The sequence below is a fragment of the Phyllobates terribilis genome, unplaced genomic scaffold (assembly GCF_046119375.1).
Source record: "Phyllobates terribilis strain yellow unplaced genomic scaffold, ASM4611937v1 Scaffold_1__5_contigs__length_1240528914, whole genome shotgun sequence".
Lineage (NCBI taxonomy): Eukaryota > Metazoa > Chordata > Amphibia > Anura > Dendrobatidae > Phyllobates > Phyllobates terribilis.
In genome coordinates this window covers 185,782,181-185,805,628 of record NW_027362761.1, presented here as the reverse complement: position 1 = coordinate 185,805,628, position 23,448 = coordinate 185,782,181, and the positions used below count along the sequence as shown (strand labels likewise).

Genomic DNA, 23,448 nt, shown 5'->3' with positions numbered 1-23,448 from the left:
ATGTCACAGGTGCAGGAAATGCAATCAGCAGATCTTTAACCCTTTCACTTAGACCGGCAAGAAATGAACATTTTAACGCTGAATCATTCCATTTCACTTCTGAAGACCACCTTCTGAAGTGTGTACAATAATTTTCAACATCACCTGACCCCTGCTTCAAATGTCTCAGTTCTGTCTCAGCAGATGAGACTCGATCAGGATCGTCATACAATAACCCCATAGCAGAAAAAAAATCCACCACTGATCTAAACACGGATCATTAGGTTGGAGAGAAAAGGCCCACCCCTGTGGTTCCTTGCGCAAAAGTGACATGATAAACCCAATGCGCTGTGATTCATTCCCAGAGGACCTGGGTCTCAAACGAAAATATAATAAACAAGCATTTTTAAAGGAAAAAAAATCTTGTTGTTTACCATCAAAAATATCAGGCAGTCCTACCTTTGGTTCCACAAAATGCACTCCAGGACAGCTACTCACGTGTTGCTGGAGATCGGCCACCTCTAGAGACAATCCCTGCAGGCGTTGAGCCAACTCTTGAACAGACACCATACTGATCCCAGGATTTCTTTCCAAGTTTAGTTTGGGCTGGACTTACTGTTATGATCTGCTACAAGAACTAAGGAAAGAAAGGAAATCTGTCACTACAATAAGACTAAGCTGATTCCCTACGTTGCAGCGGGCGAACTGTTCCTAGTGAACAGACCCGCCTTCGTCCTCAGCTAGTCTGAACGCAGACCTATAGAATAAAGGGAGGGGTCCCTAAAAGAACTAAGGACTGGGACAAAATTGGACACCTCCTAGCAGACAAAAAGTACTTAGAGGTCCAAAGGACCAAACGAACTAGAGAGATAGGTACAAAAGCACCTGGCTAGATAGAGAGTCAAATAACACTGAAGTCCAGCAAAGCCAGAAGGGCGGAGCTGGAATAAATAGGCAGCAGGTCACGTGACCAAAATAGAAAAAAACTAACAGGAGAGTTCTAACACCAACAGCCGTCATGGGTTTGCAGCTCGCAGGGGCAGCAAGGGTTGCATGGGCCTTTTTTGTCACTGCAAAGGATGAGCCAACTCACTTTATCTGCAAACTTTGCGATAAAAAACTCAGTAGATGGAAAAACTGCAATAATTTGACTACTACATGCATGAATGTTCACATGCTCAAACAACATTCTTTACGCTGGGAATCTTACCGCGCTGAAATGCTGACCAGCACACCTCATCAAGCGCATCCGCTGCTTCTTCCTCCTCTATTACCATGCCAAGTATTGTCACACCGGTCTCCCATCGCAGAAACTCCCGTTCTTTACCCGCTCCAGTCAGGCTGAGTGACAGCCCGTCAGCTGTAATGGAAGCGGACACGCCTGCTGTGTTTGTTTCACCGAGCACACCGCATGTTTCTCAATCCACCGCAACATCTGCACCTCACTCACGCTCCACCAGTTTTTCTGGTTCACCATACTCTGCCCTCTCTCATCACCTTAGCCAGCCCTCGGTCCCGCAGTTGTGGTCATGTAAAAGATTTTTTCAACCTACGAATGACAAAGCTAAGAGTTTGAACTCCACCATTTCCAATCTGTTGGCCACGGAAATTGTGGTCTTAGGCTGTGTGCCCACGATGCGTTTTTTAAGCGTTTCCACTGCGGCAAAAACGCTGCAGAAACGCTTAAAAAACGCATGGTAGAAGGCCTGCCATGTTCCCCAATGATAATCTGCATGTGCTGTGCACATGCTGCGGAGATTTCCGCTGCGGATTATCATTGCAGAAAAAAACGCAGCACTACCAATTATTTTGCGGAAGTGCTGCGTTTTCGCCATCATTGACTTGCATTAGGTCGTATGGATTACGCATCACTGTATATGTACAGTAGATGCGCATTCCATGCGTTCTAATGTGCGGATGGTACCCGGGTGTGGAGGACAGGAGACTCTCCTCCTGACCCGGGTACCATAGAAAACTGTAAAATAAAGAATAAAATAAAAAATAACTATATATTTACCTTCTGGCGGCCCCTGATGTGCTCCTCCTCGCATGCCAACAGTTCGCGATGTACTGAAGGACCTGCGCTGACGTCATAGTCATGTGACGAGTCACGCGACGCTGACATCGGCAGGTCCTTCAGTGTAGCGCTGCCGGCAGCCGGGACAGAGGGAAACAAGTATAGATTTCTTTTTTATTTTTTGACATTCTCTCGGGTCACACTGTATAAATCCATACCGTTTGACATCGCTAAAATCGCTTGGAAAGCGCTTGTCAACCCGCATGCGGAAATGCAAGTGAAGAACGCTTCACTTCCACATGTCCCTGGCAGGAAAACGCATGTACAATCCGCATGCGTTTTTTTCTGCCAGGGAGATGCAGAAATGCTCAGGAAAAAATCCTGAGCATTTCTGCATCGTGGGCACATAGCCTTAGGCCCTATTTTTTTAAATGTAAACACTTCTGATTGAGTCTGCATCTCCTGGGTTGGTTGTAGAGGGACAGGTATTGGTCTGTGTTAAACTACTTGTAGTCTGATGACATTGATGCCACTTCGGTGGTGTTAGGCCCTCATTGAGGGCCTAACACCACCTGGGTGAACACTCCTGGGTTAGGTCTCCATCTCCTGGGTTGGCTGTACTAGAAGAGGTGTGGGTCTTATTTACACTCTTTTTACAGTAGTGAGATTGATGCCACTTTGCTAGCGTCTGCCACTATTTTTTTTAAATGTGGGGAATCCTGATTGGGTCTCCATCTATTGGGTTGGCTGTAGTGGAACCTTCCTGCTCTGCAGTCTAAGTTGTGTAAGGTTGCGTACCAGTCCTTGCATCACTTCTGATACAGACTCTGCCCGCTGCACTCCTGATACAGACTCTGCCTACTGCACTCCTGATACAGACTCTGCCTGCTGCACTCCTGATACAGACTCTGCCTGCTGCACTCCTGATACAGACTCTGCCTGCTGCACTCCTGATACAGACTCTGCCTGCTGCACTCTGATACAGACTCTGCCTGCTGCACTCTGATACAGACTCTGCCTGCTGCACCATCTATTCTGTCCTACTGGGTGCAGCTGCTGCGCTTCCGTTGGTCTGTCCTGGAGTGGCACCTGGCGTTCATCAGGAGCCAAGTCTAACCTCACCATCAGAGGCTCTAGTGAACAGTCCGGTGCTCGCTTAGTCACGCCCCTCCAGGCTCTCCGGGGTCCATGGCACAGTGGTCCCACAAACGACTTTCGTGACAGTGCGCCCTCGCAGGCAGGGTCCTCTCTCCTGTTGTACCAGTCGGTGACCCCTTTTGACATGTAAAGCCTAACTGAATAAATGTCGCTCTCACAGTAATAATAATTATAGTACTTGTTCTCTGGGTCAATTGATGGCACTTCCCTGGTGTCTACACCTAAATTGATGTGTTTTGGCAGCTTTTAGTTCCGTTTCTTGATGTTTTATATGCATTTTTTTGGTCCCCCCATTGACTCCTACGTGATTCGGAAATGTTCGACGAACATTCGGCGAATAAATTTGACGAATATCAATTTGTTCGGCGAACTTTTCCGAACCGAACATTGAAATGTTCGCTCATGCCTACCCATAAATTCTACAGGATTTTTAATCTGATAGGTTCTCTTTAATGTTTCTATTTAGACAGCCTATTTTTAAAAAATATGAAATTGTTCATAGCTACTAAAAGAAAAATTATATATATAAATGTTATAGGCATTTTCAAAACAAGGAAGGTCCAAAAGATGCACACATTTAAGATTTGTCTTATCTTCTAAATGAAAATCTTGAAGTGAAACCAATGCTTATTGAGATAATGAGATGATAAAATTGATATGGAGAAGCTGATTTCTTTGCTCGCTCAGTCCTGAAAATATTAGATCTTCATTTAGTGGTGTCTACAGGACTCTAAATTTACTTTCATCCAATTTATTATAGAAATGTCGGCTTCTTTAAAAGCGCCTCAAGACTTACACAATCATTACTCAGGTGAGTCAAAGGAGAAACATTTTCTGGCTGCAATGAAGTGATTACACCTCCAAGTAGATAACATACACACATGGTCAAAATTGTTGGTACCCCTCGTTTAATGAAAGAAAACCCACAATGGTCACAGAAATAACTTGAATCTGACAAAAGTAATAATAAATTAAAAATCTGTGAAAATGAACAAATGAAAGTCAGACATTGCTTTTCAACCCTGCTTCCACAGAATTTTTAAAAAAATTAAACGCATGAAATTGGCCTGGACAGAAATGATGGTATCCCTGAAAATAATGTGACAAAAGGGACATGTTTAATCACGTTGTGTCCACTAATTAGCATCACAGGTGTCTACAATCTTGTAATCGGTCAGTGGACCTGTATGTAGGGCTACAGATACTCACTGTGCTGTTTGGTGACATAGTGTGTACCACACTCAACATGGACCAGAGGAAGCAAAGGAAAGCGTTGTCTCAGGAGATTAGAAAGAAAATTATAGTCAAGCATGTTAAAGGTAAAGATTAGAAGACCATCTCCAAGCAGCTTGATGTTCCTGTGACTACAGTTGCACATATTATTCAGAAATTTAAGATCCATGGGACTGTAGCCAACCTCCCTGGACGTGGCCCCAGGTGGAAAATTGATGACAAATCAAAGAGATGGATAATACGAATGGTAACAAAAGAGCCCAGGATAACTTCTAAAGAGATTAAAGGTGAACTTCAAGCTCAAGGAACATCAGTGTCAGATTGCACCATCCGTCGTTGTTTGATCCAAAGTGGACTTCATGGGAGACGATCAAGGAGAACACCATTGTTGAAAAAAAAATCATAAAAAGCCAGACTGGAATTTGCCAAACTACATGTTGACAAGCCACAAAGCTTCTGGGAGAATGTCCTATGGACAGATGAAACAAAAATGGAAGTTTTTGGCAAGGCACATCAGCTCTATGTTCACAGACGGAAAAATGAAGCATATCAAGAAAAGAACACTGTCCCTACTGTGAAACATGGAGGAGGCTCTATTATGTTCTGGGGCTGCTTTGCTGGATCTGGCACAGGGTGTCTTGAATCTGTACAGGGTACAATGATTCTCAAGACTATCAAGGGATTCTAGAGAGAAATGTGCTGCCCAGTGTCAGAAATGACCCAAAACACACAGCTAAAAACACCCAAGAATGGCTAAGAGGAAAACATTGGACTATTCTGAAGTGGACTTCTATGAGCCCTGACCTAAATCCTATTGAGCATCTTTGGAAAGAGCTGAGACATGGAGTCTGGAAAAGGCAACCTTCAAACACGAGACAACTGGAGCAGTTTGCTCATGAGGAGTGGGCCAAAATACCTGTCGATAGGTGCAGATGTCTCATTGACAGTTACAGGAATCGTTTGATTGGAGTGATTGCCTCAAAAGGTTGTTCAACAAAATATTAAGTTAAGAGTACCATCATTTCTGTCCAGGCCTATTTCATGAGTTTCATTTTTTTTTTAATTCTGTGGAAGCAGGGTTGAAAAGCAATGTCTGACTTTCATTTGTTCATTTTCATAGATTTTTAATTTATTATTACTTTTGTCAGATTCAAGTTATTTCTGTGACCATTGTGGGTTTTTCTTTCATTAAATGAGGGGTACCAACAATTTTGACCACGTGTGTACGTATGCTAGTTCTATAGGTATGTCACTTCTATAGGTATGTCAATTCTATAGGTAAGCTAGTTTACCATACAGATGTATGCCAAATTTCTGTTTTGCATGAGGTGTGATTACGATTTGTCTGGCTGGCACGACGTCATCTGTGTGACTCACAGATCATGTTGTACCCGCCCTGGCTAATCAAAAGCCGTGCCGGGGACGCCAGAAAGTAAGAGATTTGCAGGCCTACCATTTAACTGCCAAGTACCACAGACCTAAACACTGATTCAGTGGTTGTTTTATAACAAAAATGAATAACAAGAGTCTTTCAAGCATTTTTGAGCGATTTGTTTTTTCATTTGATTTTTGGAGGGCCAAAAGACTCATCAAAAGACACTGTGTGCATATCCAGTGTGGAACTGCCATGTCTACATTCTGTGCAGCAGCACATAGATCCTCCAAAAAACAAAAAAAAACATGTAATTCTGTCTCACAGATTGAGTGTTATGGACAGAATTAATACTTTTCATGACTCAATTATTTGTGGACAGAATCCATCAGAAAATGGTCCTCTTTCGCACTGTACATACCAGACAGAAGACTACAATTTCTAATTTTTAGAAATTCACTCCTAAACAATGCAGAAATTACCACCAAAGAGATAATACGTCAGAGATGAATGAATATTTAATTCCTGTGTGATATGATATATAAATATATACATATATATAGATAGATAGATAGAATATCACATATATATACAGTATATACAGTACAGACCAAAAGTTTGGACACACATTCTCATTTAAAGATTTTTCTGTATTTTCATGACTATGAAAATTGTACATTCTCACTGAAGGCATCAAAACTATGCATTAACACATGTGGAATTATATACTTAACAAAAAAGTGTGAAACAACTGAAAATATGTCTTATATTCTAGGTTCTTCAAAGTAGCCACCTTTTGCTTTGATGACTGCTTTGCACACTCTTGGGATTCTCTTGATGAGCTTCAAGAGGTATTCACCGGAAATGGTCTTCCAACAATCTTGAAGGAGTTCCCAGAGATGCTTAGCACTTGTTGGCCCTTTTGCCTTCACTCTGCGGTCCAGCTCACCCCAAACCATCTCGATTGGGTTCAGGTCTGGTGACTGTGGAGGCCAGGTCATCTGGCGTAGCACCCCATCACTCTCCTTCTTGGTCAAATAGCCCTTACACAGCCTGGAGGTGTGTTTGGGGTCATTGTCCTGTTGAAAAATAAATGATGGTCCAACTAAACGCAAACCGGATGGAATAGCATGCCGCTGCAAGATGCTGTGGTAGCCATGCTGGTTCAGTATGCCTTCAATTTTGAATAAATCCTCAACAGTGTCACCAGCAAAGCACCCCCACACCATCACACCTCCTCCTCCATGCTTCACAGTGGGAACCAGGCATGTAAAGTCCATCCGTTCACCTTTTCTGCGTCGCACAAAGACACAGTGGTTGGAACCAAAGATCTCAAATTTGGACTCATCAGACCAAAGCACAGATTTCCACTGGTCTAATGTCCATTCCTTTTGTTCTTTAGCCCAAACAAGTCTCTTCTGCTGGTTGCCTGTCCCTAGCAGTAGTTTCCTAGCAGCTATTTTACCATGAAGACCTGCTGCACAAAGTCTCCTCTTAACAGTTGTTGAAGAGATGTGTCTGCTGCTAGAATTCTGTGTGGCATTGACCTGGTCTCTAATCTGAGCTGCTGTTAACCTGTGATTTCTGAGGCTGGTGACTCGGATAAACTTATCCTCAGAAGCAGAGGTGACTCTTGGTCTTCCTTTTCTGGGGCGGTCCTCATGTGAGCCAGTTTCTTTGTAGCGCTTGATGGTTTTTGCAACTGCACTTGGGGACACTTTCAAAGTTTTCCCAATTTTTCGGACTGACTGACCTTCATTTCTTAAAGTAATGATGGCCACTCGTTTTTCTTTACTTAGCTGCTTCCCAACCACATTTATAATGCAAGAAATCCCACTTACTAAGCCTGACATGGCACACCTGTGAAGTAAAAACCATTTCCGGTGACTACCTCTTGAAGCTCATCAAGAGAATGCCAAGAGTGTGCAAAGCAGTCATCAAAGCAAAAGGTGGCTACTTTGAAGAACCTAGAATATAAGACATATTTTCAGTTGTTTCACACTTTTTTGTTAAGTATATAATTCCACGTGTGTTAATTCATAGCTTTGATGCCTTCAGTGTGAATGTACAATTTTCATAGTCATGAAAATACAGAAAAATCTTTAAATGAGGTGTGTCCAAACTTTTGGTCTGTACTGTATATATACATATATATATATATATATATACACACACCCACACACGTGATATACATGTGTATGTGTGTGTGTATATATATATATATATATATATATATATATATCAGTATGAATGTGAACACGACAATGACATTAAAGTGCCCAAGAAAGTTACATATAAAAATGTTTATATCCTGGATATAATTTTACATGTAAACAGTGAAAAGTGTTTTTTCTTTCTTGAATATAAAATGTGCGCTTCTAGCAGTTTTATTTCTTCTTGTTTCAGCGGTGGAAAGAAATAACTTAATGAGGCTTGCACAGACTATACCTTTTACCCCAGTACATCTCTTTGGTGAGCTCAATTTTTTTTCACCTAATACATTGTTTGGGCTTTATATTGAATGATTCATGGATGTAATTTTTCTTTACACAATCTATGCTCCTTTGACCACTGATCTTTAATATCATTTGGTTTGATAATGTGTCCTTTCTAATAAAAAAAAATAAAATAATAATTGGAGATTAGCATTTCAAGAAATCCAAAATTCTGTCTTTGTTATTATGCTGTCTATAGGAGTCTTCATTTTTAATGTCTTTTAATTTTGATCTGGAGAATGCAAAAACTAGATATGAGCACTTATAACTTACTTTTCTTAAAGGGAATCTGTCAGCAGGATTTCATCCACAAAACTATTTTTATATGCATGTAGCTCTTTCAAAGATCAGGAATTCCATAGCATGGCCAGTCCGTTCCTCTATTACTGAGAAATCAGCATTTAAATTGATATGCAAATGAGGTTGAAGAGCTGTTTTAGATTTGAAGTGTCCATCACTCTAGCTCTATTCCCCGCCCAGTGCTGCCTCTTCCTACTTGACTGACAGCCTCTATGCTGTGTGACTCCAGGGAAAGGAGTTCTCAGTTAAACAGAAGATGGCGGCGTTGGGTGAGCGATAGAGCTGGAGTGACGTAGACTTCAGATCTACAGCATCATTTGCATATCAGTTTCAATGCTGCTACCTCAGTAATGGAGGAATGGACTTGGCGATGTAAAGGTATTGCTGGACTTGTCTTTGAAAGAGTTACATACGCATATAAATAGTTTGGGGTGGGAAATCCTACTGACAGATTCCCTTTAAGAAATATGAAGAGGAGAATGTTATTCTATGTGTGGAGAATCAGGAGAGATAGAGAAATGTCATGTCTTATGAAAACTTTATTTGGCCTTCTAGAATGTTGAATTATAAAATTATGACAAAATCATTCAAACTACTATTAAAATGTATACAAATCTCATCAGACTTTAAATTAATACATTGTTGGGCTTCCTACTTTGTCCATGCAATGTATAGCATTGAGATGCCTTACAGTAACTTCTAGCATCTTGGTTTTATAGCTGGAGAGGAGGTTACTGTATATAGACTCGAAGAGAGTTCACCAACAAGTCTGGATAAAAGCATGTCCTCCTGGTCTCAAAGAGGAATGGCAGCAATGCTTCAAGTCCTCTCCCCTGAAAAAATGGATGGAGGTCTGCGAAGAGCTCTTAAAGTGGTCTGCACATGGTCAGAACATGATGTCCTGGATCCTGGAGAAATCTTCATTGTCAAATCATTTCTTCCTGAAGTAGTGCAAACATGGCAGAATGTTTTCCGTGGGGACACTGTATTACAGCTTTGCCTAAGGGTAATATCATAGTAATATATGGATACATTATAAGATATTATGAAGTTGTCAGATATAGTCATTGCCCCATGTTGCGTTATTTTGCAAAAAAGTGCTATGATCTCAGTTTCCAAATAATGCAAAAGTGTTGTAGGTCTTTATTATCAAATCTGTAAAAAAAAAAAAGGTTCTTGAGCAAAGTTTCATTTTGATAACAAGTTCGATTAATAAGAAAGTGAAATTTTTCTATCAGCTTCTGAAAAGAAAATATGAGCACTACAAACAAAATGGCTGCACTTCCTGTTGTTGTTTTTGCAGTAATGGAGGCTGTAAGAAAATTTAAAAAAAATCTAAGATCTCTATAAGTAGTAAAGAAAGCATGCTTGGCTGTTCCTCAGACTTTTGATTTACTATTTCTGCCTTTTAGGTAGAAATCCACTTTAACCCCTTAAGAACAGAGCTACTTTCTAGGTTAAGGACCAGGCCTCTGTTTTTAAATCTGACCAGTGTCTATTTATGAGATAATAACTCTTGACTGCTTCAATGTATCCTGCTGATTCTGAGATTTTTTTTTCATGACATATTATACTTCATGGCAGTGATAAAATTTGCTCGATATGACTTGCGTATTTGTGAAAAAATCAGAAAATTAGAATTTTTATGCCCTTAAATCAGAGAGTTATGTCACACAAAATAGTTAATAAATAACATTTCCCACATGTCTACTTTACATCAGCACAATTTTTGAAACATAATTTTTTTTTGTTAGGAAGTTATAAGGGTTAAAAATTGAGCAGCGATTTCTCATTTTTCCAACAAAATTTACAAAATCATATTTTTTAGGGGCCTATAAGACAGAAAATACCCAGAAGTGACACCATTTTAAAAGCTGCACCCCTCAGGCTATATGCCCACGATCAAGATAAAGCAGCGTTTTGGAAGTAGCGTATTTTCGCTGCTTCCACAACGCTGCATTCTAATCACGCAGGTAAATCCGCATGTGTTCATTGAACAATGGAGATTTACCGCATCCAATACATTCTGTTGGGGAAATTTCTGTTACGGAGACTAGTGACGCGCCCCTGGGCCTGAGTCGTGCGGCATCGCGCGCACGGGGGCTTACCCGGAGCCGGATCAGATAGGGGTAGTAGTCTCGTGGCGGTGACCCGGTCCGTGCCCAGGGAGTCAAACTGAGTGGCGGTATTTAGCAGTAGATGTTAGAATGTTCGACTACGCCACCCGTGGATTGCGGTCATGAGACCGCCGCTGCAGGGCAGACCGCCGAGGCTGGTGTTGTTGGGGCAGCTGAGAATGGAACGACTCCCCACGGGAGGAGTATTGCCTCAGGGCAGCTATTGTAGAGTTGATGATGGGGGTGATGGTGCGGATGTCCCAGTACTGGTGGTGCAGGTACGACGACGAAACACGGAGTCTGGTAGTGCAGTTTCAAAAGCTTTACTCACGGTTCTTTATCAGGTCGCTTGTGCACAGTAAGGACCACCCGAGTCATGCTGCGTCCACCAGGTCAGGGACTCGGCCAACTCCCAGGCAATTCCAGAGCGTGGTCCAGGGCTCCCCTCTCTTCCTTCCTACTGGCCGTCCCCACCAGGGACCCACCTTTGTCCGGCTCCCTCGGGCCTTCTGGTGGCGAAACCTTTCCCGGCTTCCCTGACCCTATACGGTGTGCCTTCCTGGTGGATATGGTGAGGGGTCGCGCCAAGACTTGACCACGACCTCCGGTTCCTGGCTGAGGATAATTGGCCTCCACCAGTTTGGGATCCGGTACCCTGTTCTGCCAACCCTTCACCCGTTTTCGTTCTCTTGTGGGATCTCAGGGTTCCCTCTATGCTTGCGTCTCTGGGCCTCTCTTTGTGTTTCTCCTCTTCCTCCTCTCTCCTCTCTGCTTCAGGCCTAGCTCTGGAGCTGGGCCCAGACGGAGCCACAGCTCCCTGTCAGCCCTCTCTGGCTGAACTCTCTCTCAGCTTCTCCTCAGACTGAACTCTCTGTTCCTAGATGGTGCCCACCTTTTATACTCCCTTCTGACACCCGAGCCCAGGTGACTAGCACCCAATGGGCTCCTACCTATGCCCAGAGTCCCTCCCCTCTCTGCTCCTACACCACTGGGATATTCCTCCCCCCTCCCCACTCCAGCCGGGGACAGACGCTGTCGTACCTGCACATCTATCTGGTGGGAGTACCGTTGATCTGTCCCCCGGAAATGGGGTGAGTGTAGTGCATGCAGCTAACTGAGCCCCGTTCCACGCTCCATCCTTACCCGGGAGTGGAATACCACACCTCTGGTTCGAGGTGCAATACTCCTGCAGCAGCCGAGTCCTCGGGGTGCTACACTAGCGTCGCGGGAGAGTCTACACAGTGTCAAATAGAAGCACAGTGAGCATGGGATTTCTATAAATCCCATCCACTGTGGTGTTTGTATCGTAGAACGCAGCGTTTTGGACGCAGCGCAGATGAGCTGCGTCCAAAACACTGCTATTCCTGATCGTGAGCCTCAGGTTGCTGAAAACCACATTCAGGCTATGTGCCCATGATGCAGAAATGCTGCATATTTTTTCCGCTTCTCCCTGGCAGGAAAAACGCATGCGGTTTTTCCATGCGTTTTTCCCGCCAGGTAGAAGCTTTTGTCAAGCGTTTTTGCATGCATTTCTGCATGCAGGTTATCAAGCACTTTTCCAAGCGATTTAGCATCACTTGGAAAAGTGCTTGACAACTTGTTCACACTATATAAATCCATGCAACCGACATGGATTTATATAATGTGGCCAAGTTAGTTAAAATAAAAGAATAAGAATGGTAAAAAATAAAAAATAAAGATTATACTCACCTTCCAATGTCCTCCCGGTGTTTTCTCTGCTGCGTCCGGTGTCTTGGGCGGCTCGCGGTGGTGTGAAGGACCTGCGATGACGTCATTGAGTCATGTGACAGGTCACATGACTCAATGACTCATGGCAGGTCCTTCACAACAACGCGACCCATACAGCAGACCAGACGGAGGGGAGAAAACACCGGGAGGACATCGGAAGGTGAGTATAATCTTTATTTTTTATTTTAAATTCTTTTTTTACAGTTTCTATGGTACCCAGGTCTGGATGAGAGTCTCCTCTTCTCCAGACCTGGGTACCATCCACACATTGAACTGTGTGATATCCACTTGTACAGATGCAGTGATGCGGATGTCACTCGGTCCAATGCAAGTCAATGGCGGAGATTACGCTGCATGTCCACAAAATTAATGGACATGCTGCGTATTTTTCCGCAATGATAATCCGCAGCGGAAATTTCCGCAGCATGTGCACAGCACATGCGGATTATCATTGGGGACCATGGGGCACGTATTACCAAGCGTTTTTTAAGCATTTTCGCTGTGGAAATTCCGCGGTAAAAACGCTTGAAAAGCGCATAGTGGGCACTCAGCCTCAAGAAGTGTATTAACCCTTCAGGTGCTTCACAGGAACTGAAGCAATGTGGAAGAAAAAATTAACATCTAACTTTTTTTCACAAAAATTTTACTTAAGACCCAGCTTTTTTTATTTTTACAAGGGTAACAGTACAAAATGGACCCCAATATTTGTTCTGCAATTTCTCATGAGCATGCCAATATACCATGTTTTGAGGAAAACCGCTGTTCCAGCAGGGCTCGGAAGGGAAGGAGCGCCATTTGATTTTTGAACGCAAAATTGGCTGGAATCAAGAGCTGACACCATGTCGAGTTTGGAGAGCCCCTGATGTGCCTAAACAGTGGAGACCCCCAACAAGTGACCCCATTTTGGAAACTAGACCCCTCAAGGAACTTATGTAGATTTTGGTGAGCACCTTGAACCCCCAGGTGCTTAACAGAAGTTTATAACATAGAACCTTGAAAATAAAAAAAAATCTAATTTTTTCCACAAAAATGATCTTTTAGCCCCAATTTTTTTCACAAGGGTAACAGGAGAAAATGGACCCCAAAAATTGTTGTTCAATTTCTCCTGAGTGTGCCAATAATCCATGTGTGGGGGAAAACTACTTTTGAGGCACAGTGCAAAGCTTATTATTGGTGTTCAGATTTTGCTGGACTCATTTAAGGGTGGCATGTCACATTGGCAGAACTCCTGAAGTGGCAGAACAGCAGAAATCCCCATAAGTGACCTCATTTTACAAACTACACCTCTCAATGAATTCATCTAGGGGAGCAGTGATCATATTGATATCACAGGTGGGTCACAGAATTTTATAGCATTGGGCAGTGAAGAAAAAATATTAAAAATTTTACCACAAAAAAAAATTTTAGCACCAGATTTTATATTTTCACACTGGGAAATGGGTAAAAATGGCACCAAAATTTGTCCCACAATTTCTGCTGAGCATGACAATGCCCGATATGTGGCTGTACAGTTCTGGTGAGCCACACGGCGAAATTCGGGACGGACGGAGCCTATTTGACTCCTGGTGTGGAGATTTTCAAGAAATAGTTTGTGTACTCCATATACAGAGCCCCTAAGTGACCCCATTTTGGAAATTATACCCCTGCTAAACATTTGGATGCTATATGTGGCTCAGAAGGGAGGGGGCCATTTATCCTGCGCTCTACGATGAGCCCTTATAACAGAGTTTCCATCTAAATCTCTGAGTGACATGATTCAGATGAAACCCCCAAGCGATCCATTCACTATAATGAGGCAGCATAGTTTCTCTGGACTCTGTCTGCCTCTGTTCAGCGGTGTCCTTCTTTTCAGAGGTGCCCAAAACTGTGTATGACAGCACTTTTATGCACGCCTAAAAAGATGGACACTGCCGCATCACAGGCCAGGCGGCGTCCACAGTGCCTCTATCTGCCTCATTATAGGGAATCTTCCGCTGGTAGGTCTGTCTGAATCACGTATTTTGAGATTTACACGGAAGCCCCGCTGTAAGTGCTCAGTGTGGAGCGCAGGATAAATGTGTGCCAAGCCTTACTGCAAACTTTGGGAGGCAGAATGAACAAATCAACAGCAGGTGAAGAATTGGTTTTATTCATTTTTTACGCTGTTCATCGTGCGGTATAAGTGATTAGACAGATTTGTTTTTCAGGTCGGGGCGATTACATTGATACCAGATTTATTTCAGGTTTTTATGTTTGGCTGCTGTCACACACTAGAAGACATTTTTTATTGTAAAAACGCATCGCCATATTTTAAGAGCTATAATTTTTCTATATTTCTGCTTACAGAGTCATGTGAGGTCTTTTTTTTTTTTGAGGGACAAGCTGACATTTTTATTGGTAGCGTTTTTGGGCACATGACATTTTTTGATCCTTTTCTATTCCGATTTTTGGGAGGCAGAATGAACAAAAACCTGCAATTCAGGAATTGTTTTTTTTTTTTTTTATGTTTTTCCGCGTGTGGTAAAATTGATAAGACAGCATTATTCTTTGGGTCAGTACGTTTTCAACGGTACCACATTTATATAGTTTTTTATGTTTTGGCGCTTTTACACAGTAAAAACTTTTTTAGAAAAAATAATTATTTTTGCATTGCTTTATTCTGAGAGCTATAACTTTTTTATTTTTCAGCTGCTGGAGCGGTATGGTGGCTTGTTTTTTGCGGGACGAGATTACATTACCTTTTTTATTGATATAAATTTTTTTATCGCGTTTTATTTCGCTTTTTTTCAGCGGTATGATAATAAAGCATAGTTTGCTCCTTCTTTTTTGTACAGCGTTCACTGAAGGGGTTAACTAGTGTGACAGTTTTATAGATCGGGTTGTTCTGGACGTGGCGATACCAAATATGTGTACTTTTTTTTTTAACATAAAAATGTGTAATATTGTATATTATTTAACTTTTTTCTTATCTATTTTTACAATTTTTTTAAACTTTTTTTTTACTTAGTCCTTCTACGGGACTTTCACTTTTTTCACAGGTATAATGCATTGCTTTGAACATGGTCTCAGAAGCTTTCAGTATCTTGGTGACCCGAGGGTCGTCATGACCTATGTTGAGCGAATTTGTTCCGCATTTCAAATTCGGGTTCGTGTTCGGGCTTCCGACTTGTTCGTGCAAAAAAAATCGGCTCTGTCACTTCACTTCTTACCTGATGCTGATCCGGACTCCAGCATCGCCCGCGTCTTCCCGCTCTGCGCTGTGACAGCTCAGGAGAGATCGCACGCGGTGTAAACATATCACCGCGCCCTCTGACCTGAGATGTCACAGTCAGAGGACGCGGAAGACGCTGAGGAGGCACGGGGAGGGGTAAGTATTGTGCCGGCGCCGTCACATGACCGGAGATGTCCCTGCGCTGAGCGCAGCGAAATCTCCGGTCATGTGACGGCGGGGGATCCTGCGGGGGGGCCCCATGAGGAGACGCACAAGAGGGGGACCCCAACGGAGCTCCGAGGGGGCCCCGACCGGCCGGGCCCCATGCTGGCGGCCCTGCTGGAGGCTGGAAGGGCCCCCTCTCCCTCGGGGGCCCCCGTTCAATGAACCGGCTGCACGGGCGGTAGGTCCGCCCCTGTGTATGTAAACTTCTGGTTTCAACTGTCTTTATATATGTATTGTACCATATTTGATATCGCCACATCTTGAATGACCTGACCTATAAAACTGTCCCACTAGTTAACCGCTTTAGTGAACATCGTAAAAAAAATTAAGTAAAAAACAAAGCAAAAAATGGTGCTTTATCATCATACCGCTGAACAAAAAGTGGACTAAAACGCGATCAAAAAGACGAATGTAAATAAAAATGGTACCGCTGAAAACATCTTGTCCCGCAAAAAACAAGCCACCATACAGCTCCATCAGCTGAAAAATAAAAAAATTATAGCTCTCAGAATAAAACGATGCAAAAAAAACAAAAAATTTTTTTATTCTGTAAAATAGTTTTTATTGTGTAAAAGCGCCAAAATATGAAAAAGCAATATAAATGTAGTATTGCTGTAAATGTGCTGACCTGAAGAATAAAGCTTCTTTATCAATTTTACCACACACGGAACGGCATAAAAAAAAACAAAAAAACAATTCCTGAATTGTTGTTTTTTGTTTATTCCGCCTCTCAAAAATTGAATAGAAAGTGATCAAAAAATGGCATGTGCCCGAAAATGGTACCAATAAAATAAGCAACTTGTCCTGCAAAAAATAAGCATTTAGATGACTCTGTCAGGCGAAATATGGAAAAATTATAGCTGTCAAAATATGGCGATGCAAAAACTAGTCTTTGCAAAAAAAAAAGTGTTTTTTAGTGTGTGACAGCAGCCAAACATAAAAACCCCGATATAAATCAGGTATTACTATAGTCACACCAACCCGAAAAATGAAGTCGTCTAATCACTTATACCGCACGAGGAACAGCGTAAAAAATGAATAAAACTAATTCTTCACCTGCTGCTGATTTCTCATTCTTTCTCCCAGAGATCGCAGTATGGCTTGGCTCACACTTATCCTGCGCTCTGCGCTGAGCGTTTACACCGGGGTTTCCGTGCAAATCTCTGAACTATGTGATTCAGACAGAACCCCGGGCAGAAGATTCCCTGTAATGAGGCAGATGGAGGCACTGTGGACGCTGTCTGGCCTGTGATCCCACAGTGTCCGTCTTTTTAATAGGCATGCATAAAAGTGCCGTCGGCCACAGTTTTGTGAACCTCTGACAAAAAAGGACACCGCTAAACAAAGGCCAAATGGAGTCCAGAGTAACTCTGCTGCCTCATTACACTGTGTTCCAAATTATTATGCAAATAATATTTTCTCAGATTTTCCCAAATTACCTATATGAATTGCAGTCATTGTAATTTTCCAGTCAAATAACTATTAGAGTACAATTGAAAGGTTTTTGTACAAACTGCCTATGATAACAGTATATTTTTAAAAAAATAAAAAATTCAAACTGCACTCAAAATGCATGTTCCAAATTATTATGCACAGCAGAGTTTTCAACCTTTTCATTTTAATAAAGAACAAAAAATGGTAATTTTTGAAATTATAAGCATTAGCAGGTTATTACAAACTGAAATCAAACAGTTTTCAACTCAAAACTTTATTCTAGGTGATGTTACATTTGCACATAGGACCCCTTGTTCGAAAGGAGCTTCTGAACTCTCGTCCATTGAATTTGTCAGGTTTTGGATGGTTTCTGCTTTAATTGTTTTGCATGAGGACAGAATACCCTCCCAGAGCTGTTGCTTAGATGTGAACTGCCTCCCACCATCATAGACACTCCTTTTGATGGTGCTCCAGAGGTTCTCAATGGGGTTGAGGTCAGGGGAGCATGGGGGCCACACCATAAGTTTGTCCCCTTTTATGCCCATAGCAGCCAGAGATGCAGATGTGTTATGTGCAGCATGAGACGGGGCATTATCATGCATGAAAATGATCTTGCTGCGGAATGCACGGTTCTTCTTCTTGAACCATTGAAGGAAGTGCTGTTTGAGAAACTCAACATACATTATGGAGTTCATCTTTACCCCTTCAGGGATCCTAAAAGGGCCGACAATCTCTCTCCCCGTGATTGCAGCCCAAAGCATTACTCCACCTCCTCCTTTTCAGCGCCGTAGCCGTGTTTGCATGGGGTGTCCATCAACCAGCCATCCTCCACTCCATCCATCTGGACCATCGATATCATTTTATTTTCATGGCTCTACGTTATAAACTTCTGTGAAGCGCCTGGGGGTTCAAGGTGCTCACTCCACATCTAAATAAGTTCCCTGAGGGATGTAGTTTCCAAAATGGTGTCACTTGTGGGGGGTTTCCACTGTTTAGGCACATCGGCTGCTCTCCAAACGCAACATGGTGTCCTCTAATTATTAAAGCAAATTTTACATTCATAAAGTCAAATGGCGCTCCTTCCCTTCCGAGCCCTGCCGTGTGCCCAAACAGTGGTTTTCCCCCACATATGGGGTATTGAAGAACACCTTGAGGGATGCAGTTTTTATAGTGGTGTCACTTTTGGGTATTTTCTGTCATAAAGACCCATTTACGGTCATTAACGTGGAAACCACCTTCGGGTGTAAAGGGGTTAAAGATCGTTTGAGTGACAAAATACTTTTGGTCATAAATACGTTTTAGCGCGGTTTAATATGCCATAAACTGATATCATAAAAGTGTTGACCTTTTTTAATAAGCAATTTACAATAGTTTCTCCCTGCTGAGACATGCACCAATCAAATGAAATATATGGGAAAACCTGACAGAGCCTGTTAAGTTTTTGGCAGCACCACTACAGGGTAAAAAAAAGCATTACACAGTGCTCGTGCATGTAAGTGGGTTGTCTGTGTATTACAAGAAGAGACATGTCCTTGTAGCCACCCCCCAATCTGGTCAAGAGATGAGGGTCCTTAAAGAGATTGTCCCTACTCAGACAACCACTTCTCAATCACTACGTAAAATAATAGCCCATATACTCATATCCATGGCTGACGCTGTTCTAGTGGGTCGGCACTGGATCTCCCAGGGATTGCGTGACATTTTGTTGCACGATTGATCCCTGTGGCCAATCAGCTTTGGCTTCACTCTCTTCACCTTCGGACAAATCACATACATCGTGAGGAAGTGAGAGCTTCTGCTCTCTTACTTCCTCCAGATGTACGTGATACGCCTAAAGGCGGAGAGCGTGAAGCCAACACTGATTGGCCACAAGGATCACGTGACATAACAACATTACATGATCTCTGAGAGAGGCAGTGCCAACACTGCTGGAATGACGCCGGCACTGGAGGTGAGTATAGGTGTTTATTATTTTACAAAGGGGAAATATAAGAATTCAGAAGGGGTTGTCTGAGTAGTGGACAACCCCTTCAACAGAGAACCCAGACCATGATCTCACTATTACCTAATAGCAATGGCAATTAGGTTTGTAAACCAAACAACCCCTTTTTGATCACTTTTGATCTTAAATGCAATAGTAATTTAAATATCTTTATTTTCTTATTTGCATTGGCTGATCTCTCTTAGTTATCGTTTTGTGTTGGATTAATGAAGAATGATTAATATCAGACTTCTACCGGCTTTGAATGAATTGTATCTGCTACAAATAGACAACTATAAATACTTACTGCACTTGGTACACAAGTAGCAGTGTAATTTATAGACGGATAATATTTCATGTCATATGGGTGCCCTGGTTTTCAGCTTCAACAAATGGGAGTCCTAATTAAGCTACTAATTGCTGTCATTCTATAGGGTGTTGCCAGCTGCTTTACATACATTGCTTTTTTCCTGTATTGAATCATGCAGGCAGTTCCATCTAGCACTGTGCACTACAGGTGCAATCCCTAGGTCTATATCCTGGCAAGAAGGGATACAGAAATAGCAAAGGGTCTCATCTAGACAAAGAGACTAATGAAAACCATTAAAGTTAATATGCATGCCTTACATCATGTAGGAAATTCAGCAACAGAGGGCTGCACAGAAGTTGATTTTCGCCTTCAATCAAATGAAACCGCACAGTATTCCCTACACATTAAGGTAAAAATGCAGTGCTTAATTATGGAGTTTGAAGGTAATAAATTATTTGTTTCTTTGCACATTGTGATATTAAGACAGTTAGATGTTCATGTCCATGATGACTTTTTGAATGTTGAAATACCTGCCAACATTAAGCATGGGACATTTAAACATCATCCCCAGAACTATCCGATTATGCTCCAAAATGGCCAGGAACAATCTGCTTTTTGATGTGGTTTTGTTAAGTCAACGTCCTTTTGTGGTCCTGTCAATAGGACTTGCTTGGAAAAATCCAGCTGTATGCTTCAATACAACTTCAAAAGGTAAAGTAGAGCAAAGGACTTTGTCAAAAAGTGTTTAAAGGGTTATTCCCAAAATCACAAGTTACCTCCGAGTGGATAACTTGTTTATGACTGGGGGTTCAAATAGAAGGTTTCCCAGCGATCACAAGATTGGGGCTGTAAAACCCCAGGAATGGGGTCCCGTAGCCCCTTGTGAATGGAGGGAGATGCAAATGTAGCACCCTGAGGATTCGGCTGCTACAGGAGTATTGCACCTCAATCCAGAGGTGTGATATTCCACTCCCGGGCAAGGATGGAGAGTGGAACTGGGCTCAGTCAGCTGCATGCACTACACACATCCCATTTCCGAGGAACAGGCCGACGGTACTCCCACTTAGAAATGTGCAGGTACGACCGAGTCTGTTCCTGGCTGGAGTGGGAGGGGGGTGGTACATCCCAAGTAGTGTAGGGGCAGATAGGGGGAGCAGCCTGGGTAAAGTTAGGAGCTCATTGGGTGCTGGTCACCTGAGCTCACACATAGAGGGTGTATATAAGGTGGGCACCAACTAAGATCAGGGTCAGATGCAGAGAACAAGTCAGTTGGAGACAGCAAGACAGCTGCAGAGGAGCAGACAGCAAGCAGAGAGGAAGTCAGCCTGCAGCAAGAGAGAGACCCTGAGTGAGAGAGGAGCAGAGAAGGAGTACCCAGAGGGGAGAACAGAGAGGACCCAAGAACCCAAATTAAAGCACCGGGTGAGGAGTCGGCACAGGGTACCGGAACCCAAGCTGGTGGGGGCAGAAAACACACCCTAGCCAGAGACCGGAGGCCGTGGGCAGCATCTGCCACGGCCACCCATCACATCCACCCCGAAGGCACACCACATGAAGGGTCAGGGAACCCAGGGCCAAGGGTGTCCCAACAGAAGGCCCGAGGGAGCTGGACCTAGGTGGATCACTGGTGGGGACGGCCAGAGAACGGGACAGAAAGAGAGCTCAGGGCCACGCTCCGGACTTGTTTGGGGGTTGGCTGGATCCAGGACCTGGTGGACGCAGCACGGCTCGGGTGGTCACTAGCAGCTGGAGTGACCAGCACAACATCTGCAGTAAGTAAACACCCTTAACTGCACAACCCGACTCTGTCTTCACTGCCGTCTGCACTACACCACGACAACCCCCATCCTCTGCGCCTGTCCCCTCTGAGGCTATACCCCTCCCGTTGGGGGTTATCCCACCAAGCTGCGCACCCACCATCAGCCTCAGCGGACCCTGCTGCAGCGGCGGCCACAGTGACCGCATCACAACGGGTGGCGTAGTCGACATTAAGAACTTATAACATCTGTAGGACTGCCACATAACACTGAGCTTGACGCCCTGGGCACGGGGCCGGGTCACAGCCGCTCGGAGACTACAACCCCCCATCTGATCCGGTGCCGGGTATTCCCCTCAAAAAGGAATATGTCCCAGGGGGCGCGTCAACTTTGGCGTAGTCGGCAGGATTACGTGCCCGCAACACCCGGGTACTGCGTGCCTGAAGAAAAGTGCAAGTTTACCTCAGAAAGAAGTCTCCCGCCGGTTCCGGAGGGTCCACGCCATCGGACCCCATCACAAGTCGGTTCCCGCCGATTGTCCGCCATTTCCAACTTGTTCCCGCCATCTGCAGAGTTTCCCGCCACTGGGCGACGCTTCCCGCCAAAACCGCAGATTTCCCGCCTTGGAAGAGCAGCGGACGCCATTATGGGCGTGCCAAAGGAGGGCAAGAGGCCACCTCCCATCGTGGGCCGGGACAGAAAATGGCGCCAAAAGTGGAAACCGCCCCCACCAACAGAGACTGTGATGCTGGAGGTGTCTGTCAGCGTGAAAGAACTACCCCTGGAGCTGACAGTCACCGAGTTGCCCCGGGACCGCCCTCGAAGTGGGAGGAGACGAAAGAAAAGAACGAAGATGGGTGCCGCCTGGAGCAGTCTGGAGCGAGCGCACCCGGAGGCAAGAAGTCTAACGAGGAGTAGCGGAGAAGTTTACCCGGATATGGAGAGAAAGCAGAACAGCACCGGCCCGCTGGCCAGGAGTCTGCTAAAGACCGAGGAAGGAGAGCAGAGCAGCACCGGCCCGCTGGCCAGGAGCCTGCTGGAAGAAGAGCAGAGCAGCACCGACCCGTTGGTCAGGAGCCTGCTAGACACCACGACCCCACTAGGCCTAGTGGAGGTCCTTGCACAGCTCCCCCGAGACCGGGAGTGTGCACAGACTGCCCTGGAGGGCCTCGCACGGAGGATGGCCCGGGTACAGCGCGAGATATTGGCGGAGTGGAGCCGGGAGATGACCCAGCAAGCTGAGACCAGTCAACGGAGCACGCTACCCTGGAAGAGGAAGCAGACCGCCTCTGAGGATGGCGCGGGAGGACCAAAGGCCGGAGACGGCGCCGAGGAGGGAGCCGAACGCATGGAGGCAGGTAAAGGGGACGCCTATACCCCAAGCAGTGACACCGCTTACCTGCCCCAGCTCCCCGTCGCAGAGCCCGAAAGTCCCCCTGCTGTGCCCGTAGCCGCCATGTCACCGCTATGGACTAGGCCCCGACCGGAAGCCGCCGCAGCGACCCCTGTGACGTCACGCGCCTCGACACGGAGCGTGACAAAGCAGGAAATACCACCAGCCTGGTCGCAAGGCCTAGTACCCCCGGGCGCCGCATCACCAACAGCGCCCCCTACCTCTGCGGAGCCTCCGGCCTGGTCGCAAGGCCAGGTAGCCCAGGGCGCCGCCGTATTAACGGTGCCCTTCACCTTCCAGGTGCCCCAGGCCTGGCCGCAAGGCCTGGGCAACCCGGGCGCCACCACCACCGCGCCCGCACCCGTAAAACCAAGGGTGCCGCGTCTGGGAGAGGACTTGTTTGCCCAGCACACGTGGCCGGACGGGCAGCCTTTCGTCTGGCCCCAGAAGTATTACGAACTGGAGCACCAGAGGAGGGTTGGGGCCATGTGTGCACCCCTGATTCCGGCTCCGAAGCCCGTAATAAGGATCTCGCCCCCGCTAGCGGAAGCACAGTTTGAGTGGAACCCCACCGGAGAAGATCTAATGGGGTTCACTCAGGAAACTAGGGCAGCTGCAGCAGAGCGCGCTGAGTGTTGCCGACAGCAGCTCGAAGAGTTCGCGAGGGAGCGGAGAGAGAGGCGGGTCCGGGAACAACAGGCCCAAATAAGGAGCGCCGAGCAGAAGAGCCGGACCAGG

General features: G+C 44.7%; 1 protein-coding gene across 3 annotated transcripts in view; it reads left to right on the top strand.

Moving 5' to 3' along the window:
* TRPM6 (transient receptor potential cation channel subfamily M member 6) overlaps positions 1–23,448 on the top strand; it is a 381,140-nt gene that overhangs the window by 284,805 nt on the left and 72,887 nt on the right. For all 3 annotated transcript variants that reach the window (XM_073670622.1, XM_073670620.1, XM_073670628.1), the window contains exons 32-35: positions 3,915–3,965; positions 8,166–8,231; positions 9,274–9,560; positions 19,887–19,969. In XM_073670622.1, the coding sequence (XP_073526723.1) occupies positions 3,915–3,965; positions 8,166–8,231; positions 9,274–9,560; positions 19,887–19,969 (487 nt within the window). The remainder of the gene's footprint in view (positions 1–3,914; positions 3,966–8,165; positions 8,232–9,273; positions 9,561–19,886; positions 19,970–23,448) is intronic.